Here is a 16,461-nt window from a genome sequence, read left to right as displayed (position 1 = left end):
GATTATGCATCAGAATAGCTATCTTTTTCGGGTCCTCATTTCCTTGATCATTTTTTTTCTTCTTTCCCTTACCTAAGAAGCTCGAAGTGAGGTACTAAAGCAACTAACCCTACAACTCTTCATAAATTTATAATAACTTATAAAAATTTGGTTTTAATTCAAAACTGTCACACAAATGACGTTAAAACAGTTTTAAGAAAATAAATAATGTCAGATAAAAAGTTCAACGTCAAGAATTTAAAATCTTGGAGAATCAAAAATAATTTATTAATTGATTTAAATTTCCTTTTTTTAAAGGAGATTAAGAAAACAAAAACAATTTGTTTTCATTGCCCAGAAAGCAACTCGAAAAATTCTTTTGGTTGCTTAGCAACGAGAAGCACTATGTTTTCCCGTCTTGTCAATCATTTAGTTTCTTTATGTTTGTTATAAGTTATTTCTCCTTCTATGGTGAGGTAATTTGGCATATTTTTAAATCTTCGCCAGATATATAAATCCTTATTGCGACCCAATTTACAACCCATTTTTTTTTAAATTTTGTCTACCCCCTCCCCCTATTTTAAGGGTCTGGATTCCAAATATGTAAAAAAAAATATATGTTTATTCAGAGAAAGTACGTTTTTGTGTCTGATTTCGTAACTTAATTAATAGTTAGCACTAATTAATTAGCATATTTGAGGTCACCCTCAGAAACCATTCAGATTGACACTTAGTTCGTGAAAATCCGATCATTAGAACGAAAGTTGTTCAGGGTGATATCTTCTTTTTTTTGCGGACTGTACATATGTAAACACTGTATTGAAATATATAACCATGACCATGTGTACATTATTGACATGCAAAAACCATAGGAAATAACTGCTAATTAACTTTCTAGGGGTTGGTTTCAACTCTTTTTGGAAATTCAGGCTGCAAGCATTCCCTCATCAGAAAATTGATTTTCCCCATGTTATTCAATTGCAAAGTAGTGTGCAGCAAAGAAACCTCAGTACTATTTTGCTTAAGGGCGCATGTTTAGAAAAAAAGAAAAAAATTAAGCTATGTAAAAATATTTGTACATTACAGTTGTAGAATTCAATCTGATTCCAGGACTCTGCTTTCTTTCTCAGAACCCCAATACAAGCAAACAAATCACTTAATCTAACAATTTGATATTAAATTATCTCCTCATAAAGACTCTGTGATCTGATTTTTAAAAAAAAATTGGATTCTATTGGTTACAAATGCAAAGTATGACTGATATGTGGAGCTCTATGTTAATAAGCCAAAATAAGAAAATTATGCCAGTTTAAATGTACCAAAAAATACATTTTTATCTTTCTTAATAATATTTATTATTGATAAGTTTAAGAAAATTTTCAAAGCTTTCAATTTTTAAGAAAATTTCCTTAAAATTTAAGTATCATGTGACAAAATTTAACAATACTGCTTAAAAACTAACACTAAGATAAATATCTATAACTAGAAAAGTCTACACATTTTTTTCTATTCATTTTCCACAAAAACACTCATTTGCCCATCTCATCAAGTTTGATCAGTCATATTTTAGAGAAGCAATTATCGAATTATATTGGACAATGATGGATAGAAGCGACCAAATATAGGAAGAAACATCAGAGAAGTGTTTAAAAAAATATTTTCCATTAAAAACCACCTTATTTAGAAGCATGGAAGAATGAATTATTGTTCTATATTTACATGTTTTTAAACCTGGAAAATTTAGAAATTTTTCTCTTATGTTGTTACAATAAACTCTTAAAAATGTGGTCATTAAAAAAAATTACTTTTATTCATTTTAGGTATAGAGGTGATTTCGACTAAACTTAATCGAACAGGTTCCTCTCACATAACATCATCATCTACAGTTGCCTATTCTGCTGATGAATTTTGCCAACCTACATTCTCCAGAGGAATTTCCTGGAGCTGGACCAAAGCAGGAGAAGAAGCTACAGCAAAATGTCCAGATGGGGCATCAGGTGAGTTCTGTCTTTCTTTATTTGCTAATATTTTTAAACTAACTTAAGAAATATGTGTTTTGTTTTATTTTTGTGATGAAAGTTTTCTCCAAATTTTTAACACTAGTTGTGATCTACTGTATGATGTTAATTACTGTATTTGATGTTCATCTACTGCATCAGGTTCTTTTTTTTAAGAATGGTTGAAGAATAACAATATTTTATTACTGGTGACTAATTTCCTCATAGTTTAGAATTATAATTTTATGCTCTACAAATGCATCAGCATTATCTGTACATCAATTACAATATTTTATTAACAATAACAATATTTTATTACCTCTAAATGATTATTTTATTGCCTCTATTTATAAATACTATTTTTAATACTATTTATATCTCTATTTATAATTACATTATCATTATTCGTAATAATCGGCTCTATTTATAAATACTCTATTATTTTATTGCCTCTAAATGATTATTATTATACCACTGGAGTAAAGCTAATTACCACCACGGCAAAAATTATTACAAATTTCTAATTACATTTCTGAAGTTCAGTAACTGCATTGTAATTTGCGATTAGGTACTAGTTGTAATTAGAATAATCACCACAAAAAATAATTTCATTTACTCCCTTTAAGGACTAGCAAGAAACAACTTAATGTAATGTTTTGTAACTAAAATTTTGAATCTAGGTCCAAGTAAAAGGAACTCCTGAGTACAAGGCAGACAGGATTTTTCTAGCCAGACTGATAGTACAATAGTGTTATGTAGATAGAAAAATCACAAAAACCTCTCATACTTAGCCCAACAGCATTGTTCATTATCCACCTGATACAGGGATATTTTAAGTCAAAGCTAGAAGCTGTATATACATCTGTTTATAAAAAATGAATAATTTTGGCTTCCATATCAAAAGCAAATGCACCTTTAAAATAAATAGAGTGAAATAAAATTTTGGGTTTAAATTTTGATAAAAATATGATTATAAAATTAGAGAAATTTAAAAAAATGCAAAGAAAACTACTTTTAAATTAAAATTTTAATACTCTACTAATTGTATATATATACACATTACATTATGAACATACATGGTGAATAGAGTGAAATAAAATTTTGGGTTTAAATTTTGATAAAAATATGATTATAAAATTAGAGAAATTTTAAAAAATGCAAAGAAAACTACTTTTAAATTAAAATTTTAATACTCTACTAATTATATATATACACATTACATTATGAACATACATACATGTAAATTTGAAGTGTTTTGTTCTACTTTATTTTAATTCTTTTTTAGATAAACTAACAATGACTTAGACACTAATATTTCTTAATTCAAAGATAAACTTGTTCAAATGTATTTTCATTCAATAGATTTATTTTGTAGGCTCTGCTAAATGGTATTGTGAAGGCTATCCTCCTCACTGGAGTCCTGAGTTTCCTGATCTAATGAGATGTCAATCTTTTTGGCTTGAAAATTTAAAAGAAAGAGTAATTATATTTTAATTTTTCACTTATTTATAAATCTCAAAATGTTCTTAAGTTTGTTTGAAGGGCTTCAGGCAAATAATGATAGGGTACATTTTCAAATTATTCAGTTGAACATTTTGTTTAGTTACATAGGTTATATATGTTATATAGGTTATATATATGTATTAGTTACATATTTGTTTAGTTACATGTTCAGTTTAACATTTTGAATAAAAAGAAAAAAACACCATGATTGTAGATAATAAATGTTTTTGTGCTGTTGTTATGTAATAGAAATTCTAGAAACTTGTAAAATACCTATCTAGAAATAACACTAATAAACGGTTTGATGTAAAAATGCAACCTTTGGAGAAAGTGTAGCTTATCACCATAGTACTCCAAACTCTTTAATTTAAAAGCACAGTTTTTGAAAAATAAAATTCAGAATTTTAATATCCAAATAATGTAAAAGACTCCTTATCAATATATCAGAAATCACATAAAAAGATTTTGTAAAACTCTAAATATAATACTACCAACAGCTTTATTTGACGCAAACATTGTAGAAAAAATATTCATAAGTGTTGGGATCTTCCATGTAATTCCAGTGGCGCTAGTATCGCGGTTGTGATGTAACTGCAACTGTGTTTACATTGTATGTTTCAGTTTCGGTTTCCAGTATGTTCTATTGTTGATGTGTTCTATGTATGTATTGTGAATAAAGTTATTGTTATGTTATAAGTTATCAATATGAGTGCTATCATTGTCAATCATCCTAAATACATATCCCATGCCTTATAATAAACGGTCACAACAATAAGCTTGATTATGGTAAAATTTATCATGTAGTTTTAATTTTCTGAAATTTTGTTTCGCAAAACCTTATAAAAATTCATTCAAATGTCAAAATATGTGTAGGAAATATATTGAATAGGTTTAATTAATTATCTTTTTAACTAATTATTATGAAACGATTTATCTAAAATATCTTGTGCTTAAATTGTGTTCCGTTGTCTTAAATCCCTTAAATTTATTTTCAATATCTTTGTCAAAAAATATGCTCAGTATCTGATGCAAATTAATATAAAAGTTAAAAGAAGGGGTTGAAATGTAACTCACTAAGCCATGATGCTAGATTTATAAAGATGTTAATAACTGATATCAATGATCTATTCAACATATGCATCTATTGGTTAGACTCCTTCTAACAATAAAAATAGGACATGCATTATGATCTTCTGTAGATAAGTTCGATAAAACTATCCCCATACTTAAGTAATTTGCAATATTCGATGCAGTGTGATGGAGAAAAAATATCTAATGTGTGGAAACATTATTCTGTGATTTTTGCTATCGAGAAACTTCTCATGATAGTACTTTCTTCATTGTCAGAGAGTGCAGAGTAGATCAATTAATTGATAACAATACCAGTTCTTGATGAATAAAGCTGTTATAATGGAATATCATATGCATGGCAGTGGAATATTATATGCATAAACACATTGCTCTTTTATTTTTACCATCAAGAAACAGTTTGGCATTTAATATATTTTTATAACAATATCTGCCTTTAGTCCTCTATTAATTAGTATTAATTTGCTTCTACCAAACATGAAACTTTTTGAAATTTCTAATGATTTTTATGTTTCGACAAAATGCTACAATCATACAAGTTTAATATTCTAATAAGTAAAACCAATTCTGTTAAATTTATATTGTGATATATGTTATCATATTTTTTTATTTTCTATCAACAATCACATAAACTTTATTTTCAAAATGTTTTAATGTTGAAATGATTTTAATGTGCTTCTAATACCCTAGATGGATATTGGTGATTCCATTATCAAGGTTGCGTCAGAACTTGCTGTTATGTCTATATCAAAACAACTCTTTAGTGAAGACTTGAAAATTATAAGTGAGATGATAAACCAAGCATTATATAAAAGCGTGAATAGTATGGAGAATTATCTGGACACTTGGCACCGCTATCATGTTCTTCGAGAACTTTTGCAGGTGAGTAAATGTTTTCATAAATTATTAAAATTTATTATATAATTCTTTTAAAATGTCAGGAAATTATAGAAAGGGAATGAACTTAAATTTAATGTTTCTTTAAGCTTGCTTTAAAATTATGATATTCAAAGAAAAATACATTCTCAAATTTTAAAAAATTAAACATTCCTCTTTTATGCCTTTACCAATTAGTATATTGCATTCTACTTAGGCCTACTGCATTATGTTGCTCAACAAAACTAATAGTTGAGACAAGACAAATGTTTCCTGATCTATGAATATAGATCAGAAAACATTTTTAATAAAAAAGCATTTATATAATGTAGAATGCTCCAAAAAAAACAGACCACCCTGAATAACTTCTGATCTAATGATCGGATCTGCACGTTCTAGGACTTAAACATAATGGTTCAAAGGGGTGCTCTCAAATATGCTAATTAAGTACAATATTTTAAGTTACAAAATAAGGCACAATCATTTATTGATTACCTATAAATGTAAAAATTTGTTTTGTGTGTGGAATTATCTTGAGATAAACGAATTTTATAATTGTGTGCAAAAATTTTCAATTCGCTTAAAAAGTTCTCAAGATATGGTGAAATACACAAAAAGTTAAATTATTATGGGGTTGGTCAAAACTTTGGATTACTCCGTTGACCCAAACTCTGGGGACCATATTTTCCAGATTGCGGCTACCCCCTATATTGTGGGCATTGTAGATCATCCCTTCAAACAATTAAGTTTGAGTCCGAGAACGTGCAAATCCGATCATCAGATCAAAAGTTATTCAGTGTAGTCCTTTTTTGGCCCACTGTACGTAGTATGTCTAACTATTTAAAAGATAGATTTAAAGCTCCCTAAAATTTGATAAAAAGAGTTTTTTCTAAATACCTAAAAGCATAAAAATTTATAAAGTTATTTCTCAAGCAAGAATGCTCCTTAAATCACAAATATTTCGGACTACAATTGTTCTAAAACCTCTTAACATTTTGATCCAGGTTTCAATCTCTGAAACTTCATCCAACATTTGTTTTCTAAAATATAGTTATTACGTGTTGTAAGGTTTCACTAATCTTGTTCTAATATATTCTTAATTCCAAAGAAGAAATGTCATCTTTGTTATATAGTACAAATGTGGTGTAACTCATGTGCACAGATATGATGTCTCTACTTTTTGTAATTTAGATTACAATTCCAAAACTCTATTTAAAGCATTAGCTTTTGCTTCATGTACATTTTTTTGTTCAAAATCACGTTTTAAATATTTGACTTGCATTTTGATCTAACATATCAATTATTCATACCAATATTTGTATAAAGTTAGCAAATGTTATAAATTACTATATAGGAAGCACAACTGCAAAGTTAGCCATCAATGTGTCTAAATCCGAAACTAAAATTTTTAATTCTAATTTTGAAAGCTTCATATATGCAGCTTTCCAAATTTTAATTCAAATATATATAAAGCTTTCAAAATTGGAATTGAAAATATTAGTTTTTGATTTAGATCCAGCAGTTTAAAAGAAGAAAAGAAAAACTCACTATTAAAAAAAGTAATTTATTTTAAACGGTTTAAATTAAATTTTTGAATTAGTTTTCTTAATTTTGATGAGGTTTGAAAGAATCACCATGTTGTAAAAGGGATAATTACTGTTGGAAATGCTTTGTTCTAAAGAATGCAAAGAACCTAGGCAAAAGAAACATTTTTTTAAAAAATTAGTAAATTAAGAAAATGATTTTGGCATAAGATTAAAAATTAATAAAATAACTCGTGAATGTAAAATTGGCTTGATAAATTTAGATTTGGTTATTTTAAACAACACACAAAGACACCCCCAAACTTCCTGTGGAAAATAACATTATGGGAAGTAAAAACGATAGAACTATAAATGTATTGTTCAATTTTCTAAAGCTCCTAAAAATATCTGAAATTTAGATCTTAATAAATTTCTTCTTTTTTTTCAGTCATCCGTCCTTACTTTAAGTAACTTGCTTGAAAACAAGCAAGATCCTGCTTGGAAAGACATAGCTTTAGCTGAGAAGAAAATTCTTATCTCAACAATTCTTAGCAGTCTTGATCAAAGTGCTCTGTTATTAGCTGAAACATCAAGTGAAGATGGATCGTTTATTTTAGTAAAGAGTAACATATGTAAGTAATGAATTAAAGGTAGTCTACTTGAAACCTATTAAATGTATTAGCAAAAAAAAATTTAACATTTCAAACAATCAAATAATTTAGTACTCTGTAAACAGTTTTTTTTATGTAAACAGTACTGAAATAAGCTTCATTAAAAAACATAGAAATGTTTGTTTTCTAACTAAGTGACACCATTAACTAGAAATACATAATGAAAAACTCATTATTTGAATAATGCAAATGGTATCATTTCAAAGTGTCTTGGGGTTCATTTGACCATTAAAATTTTGATGTCAAGTAGGACCTTACTGAATCAGATTAAAATTCATAACTTTTAATTCAATGTGTAGCTAATTATATTTATGAGAAAAAGCATAGTATACAATATATATATATATACACCAAAGATTCCTCCTGGAATTTCCATTGATGTAAACTAAATGCATCAGTCAAAAAGTCTTGTTAGAATGCCATATGTTGCTTTGCAATGACATGAGTTTTGAAATTTCATTGAAGAAAAACAAGCAGACATGCTCAAAGCTAGTTAAACCAAAGTAGAAAAAAAAGGACCATCATTCGTAGACCTGAATTCAAAAATTGAAAAAAAAATTACATGCCATTAAAAAATAGTCTTACTTTTTTCTTGTTAAATTCTAATTTTATTTTAGATTTTTTAAACATTAAATAAGTATTGTTTTTAATGCTGTATACATACTAGTAGTAAAACAGATTCTTCAAAGATGGCAAACTTCCCTGTTATTTGATTTTGGAGTACATTTACCCCCAAATTATGTTAAAAATTACAAGTGTATGAAGATGAATGTATCACACATTAAATCTACTATATGTGAATCAGCTACTCATCACACAATTAAAAACAGCAAACAGCCATTTGCAACATTCAAATCTTTATTATTCTCATAGCGGTTAGGCATATATATGCCTAACTGCTTCTTGAATATCCTTGTCATTAATAATATGAAATAGATAGTAAGTGAAAATTAAAAAAAGAAAACTAGTATAAAAAAATAAGTTCACCTGTTAAAGGAATTGAGAAAAACATTTTACGAACAATCTTTATTTCAATTTTCTTAGATAATTAAGAACAGTAAGAAAAAGAATCACTTTCATTGACAAAGAAAAAAACCTATAAATTGGTAATAATCACTAAATTTAACATGGGGTTTTGCAATCAAGTCATCATTCTTGATTTTCTTTTAAAAACATATCATGAAAATAAATATATTTTACAAACTACTTGTTACACTTTTACTGTAATTATATTTTTACTTTTCTTTATAGTAATGTCTCTTCAAGTTTTAAAATCCAAGAATCCAAGGACTTTAACTTTTCCAGTTATGAATGAATTATCAACAGAAGATGAAAACACAAATTGGTTATATATGCAAGACAGTATTGTTCTTCCTCATAAAGCTATTGAAAGTTATGAGAGAAATGGTGATTAATGCTCAAAATTTTATATATTATTTGTTTAAATGTTAAAGGATTTCAATGTTATTGAAGTATGTTTTTTTACTGAATTCTTATAATGTTTTATATTAAAATAAGTATTATGATGATGTTCAAATGTGTTTCTGGTTTTTAGGGTTTTATAAAGTAGTGTTCATTGCTTTCAACAAATTGAACACTTATCTTAAACCAACATCTTCTCAAGTAACCCTAGAACATGAGTCGGAAAATATTTCCCAGATAATAAATTCTAGAATTATTGGAGCATCTATTGATAAAAGCGGTAATAACAAACTGGACCAGCCTGTTATTGTTACTTTTAAACATCTCATAGTGAGTATAATGTCATTTTTTATTACTAATTTCAGTAATCTCTAAGTAACATATTGTTACTTTCATTACTTAGAAATAAATTATAGAATTTTGTGTACAAAAATGCTATGACAAGCATCTATAATCACCAAGTTGTATATATATTGTAAATCTATTGTAATTTGAATATTTAGAAACAAATTATAGAATTTAATACATCTTCCTACAAAATAATATGCCTCACCTAATTCGTTATAGAGGATAGGGGCAACATCACAAAAAATTCAAACCAATATTGCACTGTTAATACATACACTGATGGGGAAAAAATTCCAACAGCAAGGAGTTGTGCTAGATAAACTAAATTTGGTATGCTTGTTTATACAACTAAAAGAGGTCTAATCAAATTTCACACTTGGCGCTAGTAGCGCAACTGTGAACATAGAAATCAGAATTGCTTTAAATACATGTTCTATAGTTTTTAAACATTATTTTTTGTTAAATTTTGACATGGTGAGTTGTTTTTAGTCAAGAAAGAAGAAGGCGAAGAAGCTATTATCAACAGCTCACTGACTTTGTTGTTATGTAATAAGCCTGGAAGAAAGTAGATTTCCATTCTGCGGTAATGCAGAAAGACTGGGGAGAAATGTATTCCCTGCGTATGATCATTTGCCGCAGTGGTCAAGAGAAGGTACTGCTTCAGGAAGACCAAGCTCGGGGCGGCGTCCATGCCACCTTACTCAGAGGGAAGACCGCTGTGTATGGCTGTGGCGCACTATACTGCATCAGCATCAAAAATTCGAGCCAGTTGGCAATGCAGTGACACAACAAACTGTTACATATCGGATACTTCAAGTACAGCTCCAAGCAAGATGCCTTGTAGCTTGTATTCCACTCACTCCAAACCACTGCCGTTTAAGACATGATTTATGTTGAGTTAGAGCTCACTGGAGGTCAGAATGGAGATCTATTGTGTCTTCTGATGAAAGTCAGTTTTGCCTGGTCCCAGTGATAGCCGTATATTGGTTAGAAGGAGGCCAGGTGAGCACCTGCTACCAACCTGTCTCCGGCCTAGACACACTGGACCTACACCCGGAGTTATGATCTGGGGAGCAATTTTCTATGACAACAGGAGCACTCTCCTGGTTATTCCATGCACCTTGACTGCAAATTTGTACATCAACCTGGTGATTCAATCTGTTTTGTTGCCATTCTTGAGCCGCATTCAAGGGAGCATTTTCCAACAGGATAACGCTCGCCCTCATACTGTTGTAACCCAACGTGCTCTACGGAATGTCGGCATGTTGCCTTGGCCTGCTAGATCACCAGATCTTTCAACAATCGAGCACATCATTAGATGACAACTTTAGCGTCATCCACAACCAGCCTCAACTATCCCCATATTGACAGACCAAGTGCAACAGGCATGGAACTCCATCCCACAAAATGACGTATGACATCTGTATGACACAATGCATGCTTGCATTCAAAATTCTGGTGGTTACACTGGCTATTAATGCACCAGGTATTTCACACTTGAAATAGTTTTTCTCTTAATTGCATTAACCTGTGATCTTGAAACTTAATCAATTAAATATGTTACTCAGACAAACATATTGCCGAAATTTCATTTCTCTACAATGTTTGTTGGGTTTATTTTTCCATCAGTGTATATTGTACTGTTAAGAGATGAAAATTTCTTTCTTACATCAAGACATTAGTTTTAGATATCTTAGGTATGATATCATCAATTGTTTAAGGTAATAATTAGAAATCAAAATAGTGTAATGCCATCATTAGGCTCTTAGAAATTGATAATTATATAATAAAAAATTATTCTTTTATCATCTTTGGATAAAACACTTTTAACAATTTAGAGCTAAAAATTGATTGCTTGTTTCTCTCAAATAGTTTCACGGACATGGTGTAATACAAAAATATAAAATTTAACATTAAGAGGTTCCAATTCTATTTTCCAGATTGCAACTAACTCCTTTATTATGAGTATAAAATATCTGAATTTGACAGAAACAAAAATATGTTTATTCAGAGAAATAATGTTTTGGGCTCTAATTTCTTAATTTAAAATAGCATCTAGACTAAGTGGTGAGTTTAATTAGGATTGCATCTAAGTGCATGAAAATTTTATAATTTGGTCCAAAGCTTTAATTTTACTTTTGCACACTGCTCATTAAAAATCTCCTAGTGATCTTAAGTAGGTAACCCTTCCATATAATAATTTGCAATATTGGTTTCTATAGGTTAAAATGATTTATCAATCTTTATATTGTTTATTTTTTTAATGGAACTGACTATATTTTGCATATATTAAATATTTATCTTTACCATCGTAGGAAGAAAATGTAACATCACCAGTTTGCGTGTATTGGGATTTTTTCTTGAGGTAAGTAGTTTTTTTTTTTTTTTAATTGTTCAAAAAATGGTTTCACATGTTTTAACTCAAACACTTTAATTTTACAGAGATTGGTCCCCTCAAGGTTGCTGGGTTGAGTCAAGTAACAAATCTCATACAGTTTGCCTTTGTAATCATCTGACAAATTTTGCACTAATGATGAATTTACAAGCAGAATCAGTAAGTATGAGCAAAATCAAGAGAAACTCAGCATGTTTATTAGTTAGTGAAAATAGTTGAATGAATTTAAGAAATGTTCAGTCAGTTAAATAGAGTGCAAAATAATATAAGACAGTAAACATAACTAAAATATTGAAATTACAAAATCAGAAATTTTTCTGATATAAAAGCAACCAATAAGTATAAATACATAACGCTAGCACCATGCAGGATGTGCTAAACTGACTCGTTGGTAGAAAAATTCGGAGTTACATTTTGAAAATCTCTAAATATATTCTTCTGATATACTTTCATGACATATATTAAAAGAAATATTTATATTACCTTGATAAATTATGGTCATTCTCAGGCAACCAATGCCTTTTTTAAAGATAGTTTTATCAAAAGAATGAACAAAATACTTCTTAATTAAGTTTTATTTTTATAGACAAATGGCGAATCAGTTTCTTTGTAGGTTTGTTTTGACTACTTTTTATTAACATATATCTGTTACTTTTATTTCAGATAATGCCAATGGATAAAGACTTCCTGAGTATGATTATTATGGTTGGATGCATAATTTCCATTGTTTCATTGATGATCACACTCACTATTTTATGTATAATAAGGTTGGTAATCATCATGATATTGCAATCTATTTATAACTACATTTAAATTTTTCTCTGAAAAATTATTTACACTCACTATTTAAAGTATAATAAGGATAGTAATCATCATAATAATGCAATCCATTTATTACTACATGTAAATTTTTTCGCTGAAAAATTACTTAGAGAAAAAGGTTATAACCATCAACTTCTCATCCTTGTGATAAAAATGAGAATCTGAAAACTACAGCTGAATGCAAAAATAGTTTATCACAGATCAACATTAAATACTGTTTTATGCATAATCCACTTTTTTATTTTGCTTAACTATAGTTAGCATTGATGCACAATACCAGTATTTAATTTAACCACAAATTTTGCAGAGCCGGATTGATGTACAGGGCCATATTTATTGCAAATGAGCCACAAAGGATCATATATTCAATTATAACTTTTTTTTTAAATATTTAAACTGCATTGAACATTAAAACATGTTTACTGCTGAGTTTTTATAATGGCTAAAAATACCTGACTGAAATTGATAGTTCGGTAAATATTTTTTATCAGTCAAATGCTACATTTACAATTTATACTTGTATTATTCTACAGCTATTATGAAGACCTAAAATGCACACATGTAAACACAGTTCAATTTCTTTTTTAATTGTTAGCATTTAAAAAACAAAACATTTTAAAACAATTCCTTGAATTAATTAGGAAAATGAAACTAAAATTTTACAAAATTGCAAAAGAAAATTAATTAAAGAATAATTATGTAAATACTTAATTAAAATAATCAACAAAAATAATTGAAAGAAAAACACTTAAAAGCAGAAATGATTATTTTAGAGGCCATCAAGAACAAAGAACTTTTTGTCGATAGATTAAGTAAGTTGAAAGAAAACTCAGAGAAAAATTTTTAGTCGTAATTTTTTTAGTAAACTTATATTCCAGTACTGCCAGAAAAGTTTGCTTCATATGTGGTTGTAGATTGCTGATAAGAAATACCAAACTCCTGTGACTTAAATAAAAATATGATTAATTGATAAAATTAGAGAATTGGGAGGGAGCAGTTGTGAAAATTTACCTTACACATCATTCTTGAGAGGTACATTAAATTCAATTTGTCAAAAATGGGAAATACATTGAATTAGTTTTTAAAAAACAAATTAGTTTCACTTCCTTCAATTTTTGGGCCCCTGGTGAAATTCCTAAAAAATTTGGTTCTTGAGGCCCTACTTAATCTGGCACTGACTGCTTGTTTAATATTATGCCATAATATATATTAAAACCAGTTTTATTTTAGATATAATTTAAGAGTAAATGGTGTTTAAAGCATTTTTTTTTTTTACTTTTAAATATGTATAAACATAAATAATAAAAAAAAATTAAAGAAGCAAACTCTTTAGTAGGTAAAATTGTAACTTCATATAAATTATAATTTTTAACTTAAAGGGGAAATATCTATATATTCTGTCTGTTTTTTCTTAAACAAAGTATGTAAAATTTATTTTTACGATACGTAATGAAATTCAAACTTGAACGGAATGAAATCAGATTACATGACTCTCATACCAAGATTTCTAAATGTGCAACTTTTGTATTAAGTATTTAGTCAATTTACAGTTAACTTTTTAATGCCAAAAGTATTCTATTTGATACAATATTTAAAATCAAATTTCTTAAACATGGTAGTAAATTTCCATTAAACCTGAGTATGTTTATTTTGTTAGCTACCTCTTAAATTTTTAAAATGTACATCCCTATGATTTCAATTCTAAATACAAATTTTTAAATTATTGATAAAGGTGGACACAAACAGAAGGAGAACAAAAAGGTCAAAAGGTGAACTTGCCGTTTCAAAGGTTTTCAAATGGCGAGAAAAAACGTAATTATATACATATGTATATGAATAACATTTTGCCATCACTTTTTACCTTTCGGGCTTATACAGAGCAATGTCTTCAAAATATTCCAAATTTGAAAGCATTAAAATTATTCTATATTGTGGTATTGCTTAAATGACTGAAAGCAAAAACAAATGCAGACAGTTTGAGGTTATTAGAAATGCATTAATTTTGCACAAAGTACCTAAACTCCTCGATTTCTGTTTTTTAATCTAGGAATATCCAGTCAACTTTATTTCAGTAAAAATTTAAACGTTAGCATATTTTTTTTTTTAACATTTTATATCATGTTATTAAAATTAGAATAGCTTAAGAGTTCTATAACATTTAATTGACCTATACTGATTTCTACATTTTATAAATAATATTTATGTAAGTTATCAATTTTTTATTTATATAACAATTATAATTTAATGTAACTAAAAGAAACCTTCTTTAAAATCTATTTGAAAAATGAGTGCTATTAACAGAAAAATATTTCAGCCTTTGTGACAATTTTTTTTTTTTTTTTTAGTGTGGACTTGACAGAAGACAGTGTTTTCATTCATAGAAACATGTTTTTCTGCCTTCTTCTTTCGGAATTGATTTTTATAGCTGGCATTAACCAAACAGACCATTATATTGCTTGTGCTGTTATTGCTGGATTCTTGCAGTACTTGTTTCTGGCTACTTTTTCTTGGATGTTTTTTGAATGTTATCACCAGTACATAACTTTAATTCGATCTTGTGATGTCAAAAAAGGAAAATGCTATTGGTATTATGCTGCTTCCTATCTTTTACCAGCAATCATTACTGGAGTTTCTGCTATAATTGATCCTCTAAGCTACGGAACAAAATATTATTGTTGGCTTCGTGCTGATAATTATTTTGTGTTCAGTTTTGTTGGACCAGCTGTAGGAATAATATTAGTAAGTACAGACATATTTTCTCTTTACTTGTTTATTTTTATGCTAAATCTTAAGTAAATAAAATATTAAGCATCGTAAAAATTTAAAATCATCCCATACTGGAGATTAACAAAAAAAATCAGCATTTCTGTACCAATATTGTGCACATTATTTTTGAGAATCGAATAAGTATGACATGGGACTTTTCACATGAACAGCAATATTTCAGTTTTTATTGTTACTTTACTAGTTTCGATTTTTGTGAACATTCCGTACATTTTACAAGATTTATTTTTACCATATCAATGATACCTTGAAACTTTGTAATTGAATTCTTCTTAAATTTTATATCTTTGCAAATGAGAAAAAGATTACTAAATTCAAATTTACCATTTCCAAGCATCTTACTCAAAATCTCATTGCCACTTTATTAGTACTAAACATACTAGATTCGATTTTAAAAATAAAAAAATTCATATTATAACTATGAAATTTTATGTTTAAGTTCATACTTCTTCTTATCAATTAAGAAAAGTTAAATATAATATTTCATCAATAGAATGAAGTAAGTTTAAACTGTTATAATTTATTCAATTGTACTCTTCAAGGCGTGTTTTATAAAAATTTTAATTTTTTTTTTAGGGTGGAATGGTATTCTTGTGTATTGCACTATGCATGTTTTTTCACAAAATGTCACTTACAACTACAATCATAGGAAATACTGATGTTAACCTTTCTACATTTAAGTAAGTTAACACTTAAGTAAGTTAATACTGCAATAATTTGATTGATTTTTTAATGTCTGGAATTAGCAAAAATGAAATTCCAATTCATAGGTTAAAAAAATATTTAATTTTTTTTCACCCCCCTCCACAAATAATCTTAGTATTAGGTACAAAAAATATGTAATAAATTTCGATTATGATTTCTAATGACTAATTATTAACAGGTAGATTAATGTTTGAATTAGAAGGTGTCTATTACATACTATGCTAAATTACTCTTCATTTTCTAAATTTTTTCCAGTCTACTGATTTTATTAGAATGTGAAGGAAAAAAAATAAGAGACAAAGGTTTAAGTTACATTTTAGCTCAACAGTTATATTTTAACTCAACAA

General features: G+C 28.1%; 1 protein-coding gene across 4 annotated transcripts in view; it reads left to right on the top strand.

The window, feature by feature from the left end:
- LOC107440894 (latrophilin Cirl) overlaps positions 1–16,461 on the top strand; it is a 162,482-nt gene that overhangs the window by 132,101 nt on the left and 13,920 nt on the right. For all 4 annotated transcript variants that reach the window (XM_071188379.1, XM_071188381.1, XM_071188380.1 and 1 more), the window contains 11 exons: positions 1,800–1,976; positions 3,352–3,455; positions 5,259–5,450; positions 7,416–7,599; positions 8,890–9,045; positions 9,194–9,390; positions 11,724–11,773; positions 11,851–11,962; positions 12,467–12,570; positions 14,971–15,364; positions 15,986–16,089. In XM_071188379.1, the coding sequence (XP_071044480.1) occupies positions 1,800–1,976; positions 3,352–3,455; positions 5,259–5,450; positions 7,416–7,599; positions 8,890–9,045; positions 9,194–9,390; positions 11,724–11,773; positions 11,851–11,962; positions 12,467–12,570; positions 14,971–15,364; positions 15,986–16,089 (1,774 nt within the window). The remainder of the gene's footprint in view (positions 1–1,799; positions 1,977–3,351; positions 3,456–5,258; positions 5,451–7,415; positions 7,600–8,889; positions 9,046–9,193; positions 9,391–11,723; positions 11,774–11,850; positions 11,963–12,466; positions 12,571–14,970; positions 15,365–15,985; positions 16,090–16,461) is intronic.

Source organism: Parasteatoda tepidariorum, chromosome X2, assembly GCF_043381705.1.
Source record: "Parasteatoda tepidariorum isolate YZ-2023 chromosome X2, CAS_Ptep_4.0, whole genome shotgun sequence".
Classification (NCBI taxonomy): domain Eukaryota; kingdom Metazoa; phylum Arthropoda; class Arachnida; order Araneae; family Theridiidae; genus Parasteatoda; species Parasteatoda tepidariorum.
This window is presented reverse-complemented; position numbering and strand designations above follow the sequence as displayed.